The sequence below is a fragment of the Melanotaenia boesemani genome, chromosome 19, assembly GCF_017639745.1.
Source record: "Melanotaenia boesemani isolate fMelBoe1 chromosome 19, fMelBoe1.pri, whole genome shotgun sequence".
In the NCBI taxonomy this organism is placed as follows: Eukaryota; Metazoa; Chordata; class Actinopteri; order Atheriniformes; family Melanotaeniidae; genus Melanotaenia; species Melanotaenia boesemani.
In genome coordinates this window covers 2837614-2853924 of record NC_055700.1, presented here as the reverse complement: position 1 = coordinate 2853924, position 16311 = coordinate 2837614, and the positions used below count along the sequence as shown (strand labels likewise).

At 41.8% G+C, this 16311-nt stretch overlaps 1 protein-coding gene across 1 annotated transcript in view; it reads left to right on the top strand.

Annotated features, from left to right (window-relative positions):
• Positions 1-7544, top strand: part of LOC121629854 (membrane-associated phosphatidylinositol transfer protein 2-like) — a 65142-nt gene extending 57598 nt beyond the window's left edge. The window contains exons 17-27 of the mRNA XM_041969695.1: positions 901-1071; positions 1149-1289; positions 2053-2208; positions 3011-3159; positions 4114-4230; positions 4729-4845; positions 4930-5078; positions 5160-5309; positions 5385-5568; positions 5652-5780; positions 7108-7544. Coding sequence (XP_041825629.1) covers positions 901-1071; positions 1149-1289; positions 2053-2208; positions 3011-3159; positions 4114-4230; positions 4729-4845; positions 4930-5078; positions 5160-5309; positions 5385-5568; positions 5652-5780; positions 7108-7476 — 1832 coding nt within the window. The 3' untranslated portion in view covers positions 7477-7544. The remainder of the gene's footprint in view (positions 1-900; positions 1072-1148; positions 1290-2052; positions 2209-3010; positions 3160-4113; positions 4231-4728; positions 4846-4929; positions 5079-5159; positions 5310-5384; positions 5569-5651; positions 5781-7107) is intronic.
• The last annotated feature ends 8767 nt before the right edge of the window (positions 7545-16311 follow it).

Sequence of the window (16311 nt, the reverse complement as noted above, 5' to 3'; positions counted from 1 at the left end):
ATGTAACATGTTACAGGCATGTGCTGTAAGGAACATTTTTATCTGAATTACTGAATGTGTTTTAATGCCGATTGGAACAACAATCGGCTTAACCCACTCCTCTTCATTGGAATAATTTGATCAGATCAGAATCTATCAGTTCATGTCTTTAAATTAAGCATTTTTATTCCGATCATGTTTTCAATCGGAATATTAAACATGGCTGCTTCCAGACAGCAGCAGTGAGATGCTAACAGACAAAACAAAGTCTGCATGAAGCAAAGTGGAAGTACTGCAGGTCATCTGCAGTTTAGATCAGAAATTTATCATAAATTCACTCATTTTCCCTTTAATTTCAGTATAAACTGACATCTTTTTAGATTTTCAGGCCCCAAGCTCCCCAAGAGGGGATGTCCATGTGTTACATACACTCACCTGTTCAACTTCCTGTTAATATCTAATCAGCCAATCACATGGCAGCAACTCAGTGCATTTAGTCATGTAGTGATGAGCTCCAGAATGGGTCAAATCTCCAGCAACTTTGTGATGCTGTCATGTCAATATGGACTGAAATCTCTGAGGTATGTTTCCAACACCTTACTGAAGAATTAAGGCAGTTCTGGAGGATAAAGAAGGTCCAACCCAGAAGTAGAAGGTGGACCTGGTAAAGTGGGTGGTGAAAAACAGCCTGCAGACAAAGCTGATGTTGGAGCAGACAGAGGATAAGGAGTCAGGACGTGGTGGAGACCAAACTCAGTCTTTATAGACTAAATACTGGACTGAAAATAACTTTGTAGCTGAGGGTAGTGACCGTTTATTAAATCATGAAGACCACCTGCTTGATGATATTAGTCTAATAAATATTTTAGCTCTTAGTTTCATGAATCCAAAGTACCTCGAACTTCTCTGTCTTTGCTGCAGTGTCGGCTTTGCGTCCAGCCTGTCAGCAGGTTTACAACCTGTTCCATCCAGCCGACCCCTCGGCCTCCCGCCTCGAGCCTCTACTCGACAAGAGGTTTCACCTGCTGCCTCCTTTCAGCATCCCCCGCTACCAGCGCTTCCCCCTGGGTGATGGACACTCGGCTCTTTTGGGTGAGGCTGCACACATGCTGAAACATTGAGCTGCAGTAAATACTGTTTCTGAATGTGTTTCATGTCTTGTCTCTTAGTTGAGACTGTGCAGAGTAACCCTCAGCTTCTGATGGAGTCTGGTGGCACGGCGTCCCACCGCTGGCAGGACAGCACCATCAGTGAGACCTCCATCCCAGTTCCTGTCCTCAACTGGCAAACTTCTCAGCTCAACACAGACAGTGTGTATCAGTCCTGTTATTCTTTTATCTTTTTTTTTTTTTTTACTTTTCTGGTTCAGTCTGACTTCCTGTAAAGGAAGTTTGTCTTTTACCCTTTAACGCCACCAGATCTCCCCGAGGTCTATCTCTTCAGCACCAGTGTCTCAGGAGCGGTAGTGTGTAGCTCTGTGATGGATAGCTACCCTTTAGATGATCTTCAGAAGTTTTCCAGCCATTTCTAAATCCACAATGATCCATGATAACAGCATTATTTATCACATTTCTTCATAAAAACATCACTTTCACTACTATGTTGCTAAGAGACCTCTATTTAGACCTGGACATGATGATGAAGCCACTTCCTGTCAGACTTTCCACCAATCAGAGAGCTTAGATTGAAGGTAACGTCCAATCAGGAGCAGCCAAAGATCAACCAGTGAGCAGAAAGTTCTATGTGTGTGTGAAAAGAAGAAAAATAATGCTCCTCTATGGCTGGAATAAAGCCAAGAAGACGTTTCTGATGCACGGTGGCGCCACAAAGCAGCTGAGCTGGAGTTGGTTTAGTGAGGATAGCAGGTAAATAGTAGCAGGAATAACTGGAAATGAGGAAAAAGCGGAAACATGGAAATAGTTTCTGTTGTGTGTTTGTGTCAATAACAATATTTTTTCTATTGATACGTTCATTTTACATCATTTTAGCCTCATAATCTGACAGCTGAGGCTTTATTTTTCATTTATCTTTTTCCTTCTTTGCAGTGAAGAATATGATTCTCTGTCTTCCCAGCTGAAACTCTTCAATCACACATTTTTGTTGACGGCCCACCATCCACGTCCCCCGGGGTTCCCCACCTGCGCTGCAACCGCAGGGCCAGTGAGGTCAGCATAGCCAGCCAGGTGTCCGGCCTAGCTGAGTCCTACACGGCCTCCAACATCGCCACAAGTAAGCTAACCTCTTCCGTCTGACCCAGGTTTTGGTCCTCAGGGCGGCAGTTTACATGTTGACCCTCTCATTTCCTCCCTCCAAACACCCAACCAGCCAACAAATGTGAAGTCATCCACTGTAAAAGGCCCAGCCTGCTGTCCCGGCTGCCTCTGCCCTACAATAGGTTTGTCTCTCGGAGCTCAACCACACGCTCCTGCTACAAAATCCGTCGGGTGTTCCCAAGACGCAATGGTGTGGAGTCTGAGCCGAGCTCGGGCATTAGCTCTGAAATGACCTCTGACCTCACTGATGTCACCTCTGACATCACAGACTTCAGCTCTGCGCCACCGTCGCCCGGGGTGCTGAAGAACATAGAGCAAGGTACCCAGGAGCTGCATTAAGAGGACGAGAGGGAAGGGTGCTAGGCTCTGTCCTCGATCCCTGTGCTGTGTCCTTCCTCCTCTGGCCTCTGCCTCTCTCTGATAGTCGTCCTCAGTAGTCCAGTTTCCAGAAAATTATACAGAAGATCCTCAGTCCTTCTTGTGCGACTTCTTCTGAAACTTCACTTTCCTTTAAAACACCAGTTTTTATATTTATTCATCAGTTTTCTGGACAAGTCTTTTCTAGTGTTGTCTCGTTGCCAGTTTGCTTCACACCTGTGTTCATTTCATCTCTATATTGACTCTTAGTGCCTCATAGTTAAACCCAAAGTGTTGTTTTGACCCCCAGAAAACCTCTCTGTGTGGGCAGGATGAACCCAGCTAACTACGATCAACATACTGGAAGTAATAACTGTCACTTTCCCTCCTTGCTGCTGTAGTTGCATCTCGGTGGTGGGGCAGTAAGAGGATGGACTACGCTCTGTACTGTCCTGACGCTTTGACAGCATTCCCAACCGTAGCTTTGCCTCATCTCTTCCACGCTTCCTACTGGGAGTCCACCGACGTCGTCTCATTCCTACTCAGACAGGTTTGTGGCATGAACTGTTCCTGTGTGCAACATTTGGTGCCGTCGGCTGGATAAAAAGCCATGGAACAGTCTAGAGGGATGTTTTACCTAAAATTAAGAAGCATTATTCTTCATAAGTCAACATAGTTTTTACCTCAGAGAAAGAGCATGTGACGTCACCGGGGCTTTGCCCACCTTCTTGGGGGAACCTGGCTTCAGTTTCCATCGACACTTTCAGCTTTCACAGCAGTAAAGTTTATTTAAATCATGTCTAAAAACTAGAAAGAAGCGTCCTTGCTGCAGTAGACTCACTGACACGCTAACGATTAACTCAGATCCTCACAAGCTGCTGATCATGAAATGAAGTTCAGGTTTAGATGTTTCCACCTGTTTCAGTCTCAGATGTCGGTTTTTAACTGGTGTTTGGTGGAAGTTCCTACGTCATGAATTTATAAACTGTTCATGCAGCCAGATGCATTAAAACCTGCGAGTCTACAAACTTTCGGCTTCACCATCAGACTCATCATTTATAGGTTCGTTACACATTTATTGTTCTGATAGTTTGATTCTGAAATCATGTAAATTGTTCTTCTGTGTGAATTAATGGATATGTTCTGGGATTCATGTCTAAATATACAGGATTAAATCATTTCAAACATCTTGTTTAAGCAACGGAGTAAAAACAAAGTATATTTCATATTTTTGTGGAGTATATTTATTTATTACAAGAACTCTAAAATAAAACTGGATGTGATGTGAGTTCCAGCGTGAAACCAGAAAACAGTGTGTACCACCTCACCTGTTCTCTCATCATCCCGTCCATCTAGCTGGCACCGTATACATGCAGCACTAAAGATGAAATGTAGAATTTCAGGGCGAGCAGAAGAATCTTGTTGAGTACAAAGACCAAAGCATAAAGTTAGCCTTTAAAGCATGAGGATGAAACAGGATGTGATCTTCTGTCGACCTCTGCAGGTGATGAGACATGAGAACTCCGGTATTTTGGAGCTGGATGGTAAAGAAGTGTCTGAGTTCACTCCATCCAAACCTCGGGAGAAGTGGCTTCGCAAGCGGACTCATGTTAAAATTCGGGTGAGATGTCTTAAATATCTTCTGTTCTCTGAAGGTTTTTTAAAGGTTTCCTTTGGATTGGCTGCTTTTTCACTCCAGTCTTGTACCCGACCATGAAGCAGCTTAACAGCATCTAGAGTGGCCTTTGATTGGAGCAGTTAGGGTCTATCTAAAACATTTGGTTTTGTTTTAGTTGAATTAGTGATAAAACTGAGTAGCCTAGTTTTTAATCTGAGGTTGTATTTTCCGCATTTTAAGACCTGATATGTAAAAACTTTCAGTTGCCATGCGCGCAGCTTTTAGTGCAGCTGTATTTTACCACCAGAATCCTGCTGTTTGCTCCTGTTTCTGCTGTTACCATCACGAGCTGGACCGGCTGAAGCGTGGAGCTGGATGTTACGCTCTGAAAACCTCTTTCCTGCTGGATTTGGTCCCTTACAGGATGAAATCGCTTCTCTTCTGGACCGTGACAGAAGAGTCTGTTCAGAGACTGATTTCCTGTTGTGTCTCCTTCCTCAGAACGTGACGGCTAACCACCGCGTGAACGACGCCGTGTTCACGGAGGACGGCGTGCAGACGGTGACGGGGCGTTTCATGTACGGCCCTCTGGACATGGTCACTCTCACAGGAGAGAAGGTAAATAAATAATGAGACGTTCAGCCGTGAGGAACCAAGGACTGGTTGTGTAATGTCATAAAGCACCCATCCTTTCTGCTGCAGATTGACATCCACATCATGACTCAGCCTCCCTCTGGTGAGTGGGTGTACTTTAACACAGAGCTCACCAACAGCAGCGGACGGGTCTCTTATGTAATCCCTGCCAGCAGAAGGCTGGGTATCGGGGTGTATCCTGTCAAAATGGTGGTCAGGTATGCTGAACATCCTGAAAGAACAAGTCTCCTTTCATCATTATCTCTCTTGTAATGTCTTCTTCCTTCCCTCTCTGACAGGGGAGACCATACGTTCGCAGACAGTTATCTCACTATTGTACCAAAAGGGACGGAGTTTGTTGTTTTCAGCATCGACGGGTCTTTCGCCGCCAGCGTGTCTATAATGGGCAGCGACCCCAAAGTTCGAGCTGGGGCGGTAGATGTGGTGAGGTAAGGACAACACCAGCAGTGTCGATCTTACAGGAACAAGCAGATCATTCAGGTGAACTCTTTGATTTAACCCAGGTACTGGCAGGACCTGGGTTACCTGATCGTGTACGTCACGGGCCGCCCTGACATGCAGAAGCACCGCGTGGTGGCCTGGCTCTCCCAGCATAACTTCCCTCACGGCATCGTCTCCTTCTGCGACGGGCTGGTTCACGACCCGCTCAGACACAAGGCCAACTTCCTCAAATCCCTCATCAATGAAGTAAGAGAGAGACGTGAGACCGAAGCAGCGCTACAACAACATGTTTCCAGTCGCTAAAAGCTGACTTTGCTCTTTTTGAACAGGCCCACATGAGGATCTTCGCAGCTTACGGCTCCACCAAGGACATCTCAGTGTACTCTTCTATCGGACTGCCTCCCTCTCAGATCTACATCGTAGGAAGGCCCACAAAGAAGATGCAGCACCAGTGTCAGGTATAGTTAAAATAAAAGTCCTAAAAAGCAAAGACCTCTCAAAACGTCTGATTCTTGTTTATAGATTTAATCAAAATGAACCTACCAGGAAACATCTTATGGCCTCTGTAAGAAAAGCAGACAATCATCAGGAGCACCTCTAGACAAACTGAGACAAACATTAACGAATACTAATGTCAACAACATGAGTCCAATAAACACCGGATATTGTTTTAGTTTCAAACTACACCTTAAAGCAGCAATACAGGACTGATCACCGTGAAGAAACCGAACAGCTTGGATTTGTGCGGTTGTCTGGGCAAACTGGAAGGCGATGCACTGGCACCGGGTCTGCATTGCTCACTTTGTCTCCTGATGACACCAAAAACATCGACTAACTTCCGTCTGTGGACATGAAGAGGAAGTGGAGCAACAGCGGCCTGAGTAGGAGGCAGCGTGCGACCGTCAGGTCTACACTGGCGTCCGCCATGTTTACTGCATTTCATCACTAACCTATCTACTTATTCAAAAATTCTTTAATGCTGAAGTTGAACAAATTAGCATCATTAGCTACGTTTACGCGGACAGATATTTCTTCTGATTGAAATAAATCTGATCAAAGATTCTTCGGACATGTTGGACCATGGATAAAGTGATCCGATCAGTTGTGTGTTTACACGATGAACGGAGTTAATATGATCGTAACACTTGCTGATCAGATTAGTAGCGTCAGATGTGATAATCCTCCATCTCATATAGAAAATGGTTTTCTTGATGAACACTGAACAGAAGCTGGAATTTAAAAGATTAAATCACAATCTTGGTCATAAAAAAGCAGTTGGATTTTATTTTCCACATCGTTCAGGCCTGTTGAGAACGGTGTGTGTGTTGATGTCCAGTTGCTGGCGTGTGACATGATGCTGATGTGACAAACTCAGTTACATCATTACAATTAATCCCAAGATTAAAATGAGATTAAATTAAATCAAGATAAGTCATGATACGTATGTACTATAGCCTGAAAGGGTTGAGGTTGCTTTGGCTTCATTTGTCCACCAGATGTCACTGAAGCATTGAGGTTTTGAGTCTTTTCTTCAGCACAATTGTAAAGAAAACCTCAGAGCTTCACGAGGCCACACACTATCCATCATTATAAATGAAAGAAAACGTAGAAACACTCAAATATTTCTGCACCATCCTTGAGCAGTAAATATCTCATTAACAGCCACAGAGAGAATAAAGTGGTGCACTGTAGAGGGAAATAAAAATCATCACTGTTTTCTGTCTTTAATGAAAAGTCTCTGTTCTGTTTAAGCTGGTGAACTTCATCCATTCCCATCTGTTCTAGTTCATCCCGGACGGCTATGCTTCCCACCTCTCCCAGCTGGAGTACAACCAGAGGTCTCACCCCGCCAAGTCCGCCAGCACCCGGATGGTCCTCCGGAAGGGCAGCTTCGCTCTGGGTGCAGCCGGAGGAGACTTCCTACGCAAACGCAACCACATCTTTCGCACCATCTCCTCTCAGCAGCCCGGAGGGTCGGGGTCCGGCTGTGCCAGCCAGCCGGGCCGGACTGAGCGCACGCTGAGCCAGTGTGAAGGGGAGCGGGAGCGAGGGATCGCCGCGGCAACCCAGAGGAGCATGAGTATAGCAGCAGGGTGCTGGGGTCGCACCGGAAGCACCAAGGAGGGCAGCGGGGGGTTGCTTGGCTCAAAGTAAAGCCACAAATAGGGAAAGAGAGGTGGAGTGCGGAGGGTTTGCAGCTAATGGATAAATCCATGGAGATGTGCTAGAAATTTAAAACAAGGGATGCAGAAGTATATTTCTAAGAAGAGAGGACTAATCAGACTAAGTTGAACCCAGAGAACAAAACAGCTCTGTAGCATGACTCTTTTCCAGTAATACTTTTATAGGATGCATCATTTAACTATTTAAAAAATGACAAAGAAGGAGGAAATATTCTAAGCCTTAAATTAATCTTGTGTGACCCCCCCTTCCCTTCAAACACATCATCCAAACATTCTCACTTATGAGCTCAGGACAAACTGCAGAGCCAGATCCATCTTTACTCGACCGCAGACTTCGCCTGGCCTCCACCGCAGCTTCTGTTTAATCACAGCGCCCAGCAACGACTGGCAGGAAGTACAAAAACCCTCACGATGCAAAGAGAGCGAAGGCGTCCATGCAGATAGTTTTGGTTTAATTTGAGATTAAACCTTTGAACATAGAAACCAAAACTATCTGGTTTTCTAGATGCAGAGAAAGAGGAAAGAACTGTTTCTTTAACCCTTTAAACTCCAAGCCATCTTTAACTCATTTTGGTCTGATTCCTTTTTTTTTAAACATTGAACTACATGTAGAAGCTGAAGCTTTTAACTCCAGTCAGCATCAGTCATGATGTTTCCAGCCTCAGCTGTCAGATTGGGAGGTAAAATGATGTAAAATTAATGTATGAATAGATGTAGCAGCATACAGGCCGACCAGAAGAAGAAAGCAGAATTTATTACTAACAGAACTTTGTAGAAATAACACACAGACCAACAGTGACCAAACCTTTTCTCATCTCATTGTTTTCTCAAGTCTTGGCTTTCAAGAGAAAAAATATTGTTATTGAAACAAACACACAACAGAAACTATTTCCATGTTTCCACTTTTTCCTCATTTCCAGTTATTCCTGCTACTATTTACCTGCTATCCTCACTAAACCAACTCCAGCTCAGCTGCTTTGTGGCGCCACCGTGCATCAGAAACGTCTTCTTGGCTTTATTCCAGCCATAGAGGAGCATTATTTTTCTTCTTTTCACACACACATAGAACTTTCTGCTCACTGGTTGATCTTTGGCTGCTCCTGATTGGACGTTACCGTCAATCTAAGCTCTCTGATTGGTGGAAAGTCTGACAGGAAGTGGCTTCATCATCATGTCCAGGTCTAAATAGAGGTCTCTTAGCAACATAGTAGTGATGGTGATGTTTTTATGATGAAACGTGATAAATAAAGCTGTTATCATGGATCATTGTGGATTTACCAGATAGAGTCTCTGAATAAAACTACATTTAGTGGCTGGATTGTAAACCTCCTGGACGGGATAGAAATGCTGGAAAACTTCTGTAGATCACCTAAAGGGTAACTATCCATCATAACTCACCCACAGAGCTAAACACTACCGCTCCTGAGACACTGGTGATGATAGAAGAGATAGACGGGGAGATCTGGTGGAGTTTTGAGGGTTAATTGAATCAGAGTTGGATTGCATCAGAGAGGACAGTACTTCTTGTTTCTGTCACTAAACAAAGTTTTCATTCAACCCGTGTCTAAGACTTTATTGTATTTTCCCTTTCATTGTGGCCTCTGGGCCGTCCAAGGCCTTAATATCCCATGAGACACTTTACTCCACAGAAAGGACAGAAAGCAGAGAAACAGGGCATGCAGCATCGACGCAACCACTGAAACTCTGTACAGTCCTCAGCAACAATCCCTTTATATATTCATCTGCTTGCAATACCTCTGATCCACCTGCTGGTGGCGTTCTGTTCCCCACATGTGCTGCTGCTGCTGCTTGGGACACTTGAGTGGTGTTCCCTGGCTTTTTGCTCATGGGATCTCCTCCAGGATGGACCTGGGGTTTCTGGCTAAGGAACAGAAGCAGGACTTGCATAGCTTTCAGTCAGAAGGACCTCTTTTAATATTTGTACCAAAAGGACTGAAAAACGATTGATGTGATGCAGCTTGAATGTTTGCAAAGCCTGGATCCATCTTTTCAGAGATGAATGTGGAGGTGAGAAAAATGCTCAGTGCCTCTTTTCCACTTCACTGAGCTACCATAATTTAGCTGCTTATATCTATTAAACTGTTTATTTTCATGCAAAGGGGACGAATAACAAGACACCTCTCAACTCTGATCCAACAAATAGAACGCAAACAACATGCACAAAACAGACTTTTCTACGGCTGAAGCCACTCTGATGCTTTTAAGGAAAAGTCTGCAGCTTTTCAGGTCTGACAGCAGTCATGTCCTGGTTTTCCCAGTTTCCCAGGCTTCCAGTTTAAGTGATGGTGGACAAAATCCACAGCAGTGTAAAAATATGTCAACATATTCTTACCGTGAAGATGCAAAGAAATTAAGTTTGTATTTTTAGATTAAAACAGAATTTTGGACAATTTCCAGTCAGGTTCAGGGTGTACAAATTACTGTTTATTAATTTTTATTTCTATCATAAAACAAAGAAAAAATACAGATATATCTAGAAAAGATAAAAAAACTGCAAAGCTGAGCTGAACATCAAATATTATGAATGAAACATTTAAATAAGCCTAATAATTAAGGTTAGAAAGCATTTTCATAATGTCACTGTGCCATCAAATGAGTCACAGGGTTTTAAGGTTTGAAAGTTACGTAGTGCGTCTTTATCCCAAAAGATTATTATTATTATTATGATTGTTAATTTATTTTTAAAAAATACAGGAAACAAGAACTAAACAATATTTTGTAAATATGTAACACTACCATGCGATATTGGTTGAATTACTTTGTCCCACCAAGGCAGGAAATTTGTCTTTGGTCCCAATAGCAATAAAAAGATAGGAGTCATTACATAGAATACACACTAGAATACAACCGAACACAACCAGCCATGTACATGCAGCCTGCACCCTGACGTATTAGCTACCGGAATTTATTGACTTCAGTAACCGCATTAGGAATAAAGGAACTCTTCTAAATCTTTTTCTTTTTGTTCCTGTTTATCACAGTCAGATGTCCAAACCAGACAGATGTTAAAACAAGGATGCTCTGAATAAGATTTACACACCTTTTGTAAAACATCAGTAGTGACCTCAAACTCTTTTAGCCTCCCTAGTAAAACCAGTCTCTGGCTGGTGTTCTTACATATTTCATCTGTGTTGTTAGTGAAGCTCAGCTTATCATCTATGTGTGTTTCCAGATATTTAAAACATCGGGCTGTAACCACAGTCTGGTCACACAGGGTCGGTGAGGGGAGGGGGGCTGTTTGATTTAAGATTAGCTCTTTGGTTTTACTAACATCAGTTAGTGGGGAGCTAGCTCTGCACCACTGCTCCAGTTAGAGACATCGGCAACATAATCAGTCATCAACATCATTATAAAAAGGCCACTAATCTGTCATTCATTTCCATTTTGTTTGTAAACACTGAAAATTAAAGTGGTGCTATCACACAAGCTTGTGGTGCTCCTGTATTTAAAAGGACCTGCTTGGAAAGAACATCCTTAACTCGAACTCTGTGAGGACGATCAGTTAAAAACCTTTAATCCAGTGAATCAGGCCTCCCGTCACCCCAAAGTCCAATAACCGCTGAAGAAGTACATCAATCTGCACGAATTAAAGGCTGAACTAAAATCAGTAAATAAAATCCTAACACATGTATTAGTCTTCTTCAGCCATGTTAAGCATAGTTGGTGTCCTCAGTCTGTGGGCTTTGTATAGAAACGTAATGAATCCAATGTTGGTGCTGCGAATGAAGTTAAGTAGTTGTAAACTTCCCACTATTGACGTTAAGGCCACAGGACGGAAGCTGTTTGGGTCACATGACCCTAGCTTTTTGGGTATCGGTCTGATTACAGATGTTTTTCATATGTTTGGCACAAACAGGGATAACTGAAATAGTCTTGTTAAAACTGTCCTTAGCTGGTTAGAGCATGTTTAGAAAATCCGCCCTTTTAAACCATCCGGTCCAGGTGCTCTGTGGAGCTGGACCCGGGAGAGGCAGTTGCCAACCTCTCCCTCAGTGAGCTGGATTGTATTTGTCTGGCTTTTGTTGGTACATAAGATATTACTCTTGTCCTTGCAGTCTGGGGATTCAAATCGTCCATAAAAATTACCGTTGTTTTCCAAAGATGGGCATCTTGGGCCTATGTCATCCTGTCCCTTACGTATTTTGTTTAATCCTTCCCATGCCTGTCTGGGGTTTTCCAAATAAATCTGGTTCTCAAATTACTCTTAAATTTGTTTTTTGCTGTGTGTGCCTTAAATTCCCTCCTTGCATCTATAAATGTCATCTTTTTGTCATTAAGATGTGTCTTTAAATTTTTAGAAAGCCAGGGCTTGTTGTTAGGGAGTCCTCAAAGAACTGTATGAAGTAATACAGCCCGTTAACTCATGTAGATCTGTGCATCAGTCGAAAAATATGTCCCAGTTTGTAATTTCAAAGCAAGACCTCAGCTTATCTTCACTCTCTTGGTTCCAGACCTGGATTTTCTTGACTGGTGGCTTTTCCTTCTTTACCATTTGCCTAGACTTAAGGAGTAAATGGATAACGTTGTGGTATATTACCATAACAGAGATCCAGGCTATGTGATGAGCAGGTTGGGCAGTCCACATAATGATACAGATTAGGGAGGTGAGCTGCCAAAGAGAGCAAAGATAAAACCACCCAAGATGAACACCGGTTGGTCAGCTGATTGCGAGAGCGCGCTGTTAAAACACTGATGTCTGGTTGGCTGCTTCTCTGTTGTTAACTGTAAGCTGACTAAACTCACGGGGCAGATAGACGGGCATGAATGATACCAAGAACAGTGAACTGTACAGATACAGAGTCCCCCACCGATAGATTTCGTCTGATCTTCGGCTCTGATTACGGCGGATCCTTCAATATCCACTTTGCAGTCCGGTCTGAGCCACGTTTCAGTAAAACATGAGGTTCCTGTGTGGAAAATCTTCCTCATATTTGATGCGAAGTGTCAGTTCATCCAGTTGTTGAGTAACCTGACATTTGACATTGTGCTCACAGGTAGCAGGTGGAAGCATCTCCGTCTTCGTTTTTATGTGTATTGTGGTGCAAAAGAGATACGTGAAGAGATAAGTGTCAGACGAGGTTCTGAGCAAAGCTTTTACCATGTGGTGATGAAACAAGTTAAGACCGGTCTAAAAAACATTCAACCTTTCTAAACTCCTGTGGTGTACCACCTGGCACCATTCTCGGCCCTTTCCGCTTCATGATTCCCACCTATTTTCACAGTGTTTTCAAAGTTTCTTTGTCAAACTTAAACTAAAAGAAATGTGGTTTGTGTAGCAGTATGGGCCAACATCACATATCTAAGCTTAATGTAGGCAGCAAACCAAATAATCATACATCCAGGATCCTTTATTTGTTTCTAACATGGTTAGAGAATATTCATTATCAGACTGAAACCAAAAGAATCTATAAAGCTGTAAAAATCAACATACCTTAAAATTTCTTGCCACTGAAATTTAAATGGAAAATCTCACACGTTAAAACTCTTCAATGTTGGAAAAAAATCACTTTCTCTTCATGTTTCTTTCACTCAGAAGACAGGATTTTGTTTCCCATCACTTAGAGAGGAAGTATAACTATATATATAGAAAAACACCTGACTGAATTATACACCTGAAAAATCACAAACCCTTCAAGTCTGTGGAAGTTTTTGCAGGATGGATGTGTGAAGCATCGGATGAAGCCTCCGCAGAAGGATTTGTTTCCACGCTGTGCGATCGGCAACCTCTTCAACCCACCACAGAAGCCAAATCATTATCTACTACTGTAGTTAATCAACTGTGTAACCTCATCATTTTTGCACTAGTTTACGGTGGAAATGTCCAGTAATTAACATCTTATGTCGCCATGTTTAGAGACTCCTGTAAAGCAAAACGACTTTCCTTCATGTCAGGGTAAAATGTTGTGGCGATCTGCATATGTCTGTATATGTTGTGAAGATTTTAAATTAATGTCAGTATCCTGAATGTGCCAAACAGTAGAGCAGAGGAGTATTTAGATCAGGGGTTTTCAGAAGCTGATTCTGTGGACCCACCGCCAGCATGTTCTCTCTTCCTGCTGTTATTTGCCTCTTTTTTCAGATGACTTCTTAATATTTTAATGTTTGGAGGAATTATAATAAAGGAATCAAGCTTAATTGTTCTTCAAAACTAGAAATTCTGCAGTAAGCAGATATTTTTCTGATGAATTAGTTTGTTTTCACGCGTTCTGTTGAGCGGGCAGTTATCCTTCAGGGGTCTGTGGACTGCATGACCGGATCATGTTCACAGCATTCTCAGAAAAAAAGCTGATGTCGCTTAACTAGAAAGTTCAGATCTGAAACTGTCTCCAGTTTTTGTTTGACATTGACAGACCGAGTAGAAGTGAAGATCTGATAGTTTACATTTAATAATAAATATTCATGTGAAGGTAAAACTGAGACACAGGCACTGATTTTCTTTCCATGTACTGTGGTGGTGTTTGTGGGTATTTATTGTAATTAATAGTATTTGTTCCCAATTCAGATTAGATTATTATTTTTTAATAATAATAATTATGGATCTCATTTTCATATAATTAAACTAAATTGTTCTCCTTTTCTGGAGAAGTCGGCCTTTCCTTGAGATAACCACCAACCGGTTGTAATAATCAACTTTAGCTCGAGATCTCGAGAGAACAATCAAAGCTGTAAATTATTGCCTGATCAGAGTCTCTGACAGTAAGTTGAGGCATGCATGTGCTACTCCGTTTGCTTCCTGGTTAACTCTTAACAAAGGAAGACATCTTTGTTTTTTATCAGATTGTAAAAGTAAACTTATCTTGAGATAAACATGGTAATTAGCATTTAAACATATTCAAACATGGCAGCTCTCTGGTTCCGTACAACTCCAAATACGGGTTCAATTTACTGTTTTTATTTAATAGAGTTTTTACCATTTTTATTCATATTTTAGCCAAATGGTTGGAAAATTAAGAATCTTATTTCTGAAGGAAGCTAGCATACTCTAGAAAAACGATTAGCATGAGGCTAAAACGTTTTAAACGCATATTAGTTCACATTTTGGTAGCATATAGAGTTTGATAAGATATCAAATTAATGTTTTTAATGACTGTACAGAAAACAATCAAGGCTTAATTTATTATGGTTTCTAATTTAAATTTCCTGTGTACTGTATATTTCCATGTTCTTTTCCCCTCTGATGCAGATGATTATCAGTGCTGGACATCGTCATTGTTTATTATTTATTTATTCATTTTAAGGGCTATTGGGTTTAAGGTGTTTTTAGAGGGTTAGATGTGTAGAAACAACCACAGGCTTGGACTGAAGGACGGGCTTCATCCATATCTTCTATTTAACCTTTTCTGGAGGGTCCTCACTCTCTGAAAACCCCTGATTTAAAGTGTACCATCTCTTTATAAAACCATAAAGGGGACAAACTGTACTGGGAGCATTTCCTGCTGGTTTAAATCCACCCAATGATTTTACTGAAATCATGGAAATGATATTTTAGGAAGTTTGTTGCTGGTTTTTGGGTGAAAACATCTCGTCTCCGTTCGGCTGTTGAGTTGAATGTCCGCCCACCACCTGGATTCTGTTCGGGAACCACGGATGTGTCAGTGTAAATACTGTAAAGATCTATATGTAGGACTTAAATTGTTGACATCTATTTACGTACGGATCATGATGTTAATCTGAACATTTCAGGTGAAATATATTTGAGATATGTAGCATTTTATTTGTCACTTTGTCGTCATTAAGGCGATTTCCTGCGACGCAGGAAGGTTTCTGTCTTTATCTGTGCAATATTATTATTTACCACAGTACAAGCAGTCTGAAAACACTCACTACCTGCAGCTCAGTCTCACACCTCTTTCAGCTCTTTGTTTTCAAGCTCCTGTTGACCTCTGCTGTGTCTTTACAACAAGCACCTGCTAAGCCTTTTATAGGAATTACTGTACCTATTTTTCAAGCTGGAGTATTTTACAAAACCTTTGAAATATAACTGGAGGCTGTTTTTCACAGTCAGAAGTAAGTGCATGGAAAACCAAAACCCATAACAAAGAACTATTTAATGATCTGTTGCATGTCAGCTATCAAATTGGAAATACTTAATCTTCATACTTAACAATAATAAAGCGGTTATGTTGTCCACCATGTCCTCAGTCTTTCTTAAAACATGTGATACGAGATAATATACTGTATATACAGTCATGGACAAAATTGTTGGTACCCTTCGGTTAATGAAAGAAAATATCACAATGGTCACAGAAATAACTTGAATCTCACAAAAGTAATAATAAATAAAAATTCTATGAAATTTAACCAATGAAAGTCAGACATTGCTTTTCAACCATGTTTCAACAGAATTATTTAAAAAAATAAACTCATGAAACAGGCCTGGACAAAAATGATGGTACCCCTAGAAAAGGCTGAAAATAATGTGACCAAAGGGACGTGTTAATCCAAGGTGTGTCCACTAATTAGCATTACAGGTGTCTACGATCTTGTAACCAGTCAATGGGCCTATATATAAGCTACAGGTGGTCACTGTGCTGTTTGGTGACATGGTGTGTACCACACTCAATATGGACCAGAGGAAGCAAAGGAAAGAGTTGTCTCAGGAGATTAGAAAGAAAATTATAGATAAGCATGTTAAAGGTAAAGGCTATAAGACCATCTCCAAGCAGCTTGATGTTCCTGTGACTACAGTTGCACATATTATTCAGAAATTTAAGATCCATGGGACTGTAGCCAACCTCCCTGGACGTGGCCGCAGGAGGAAAACTGATGACAAATCAAACAGACG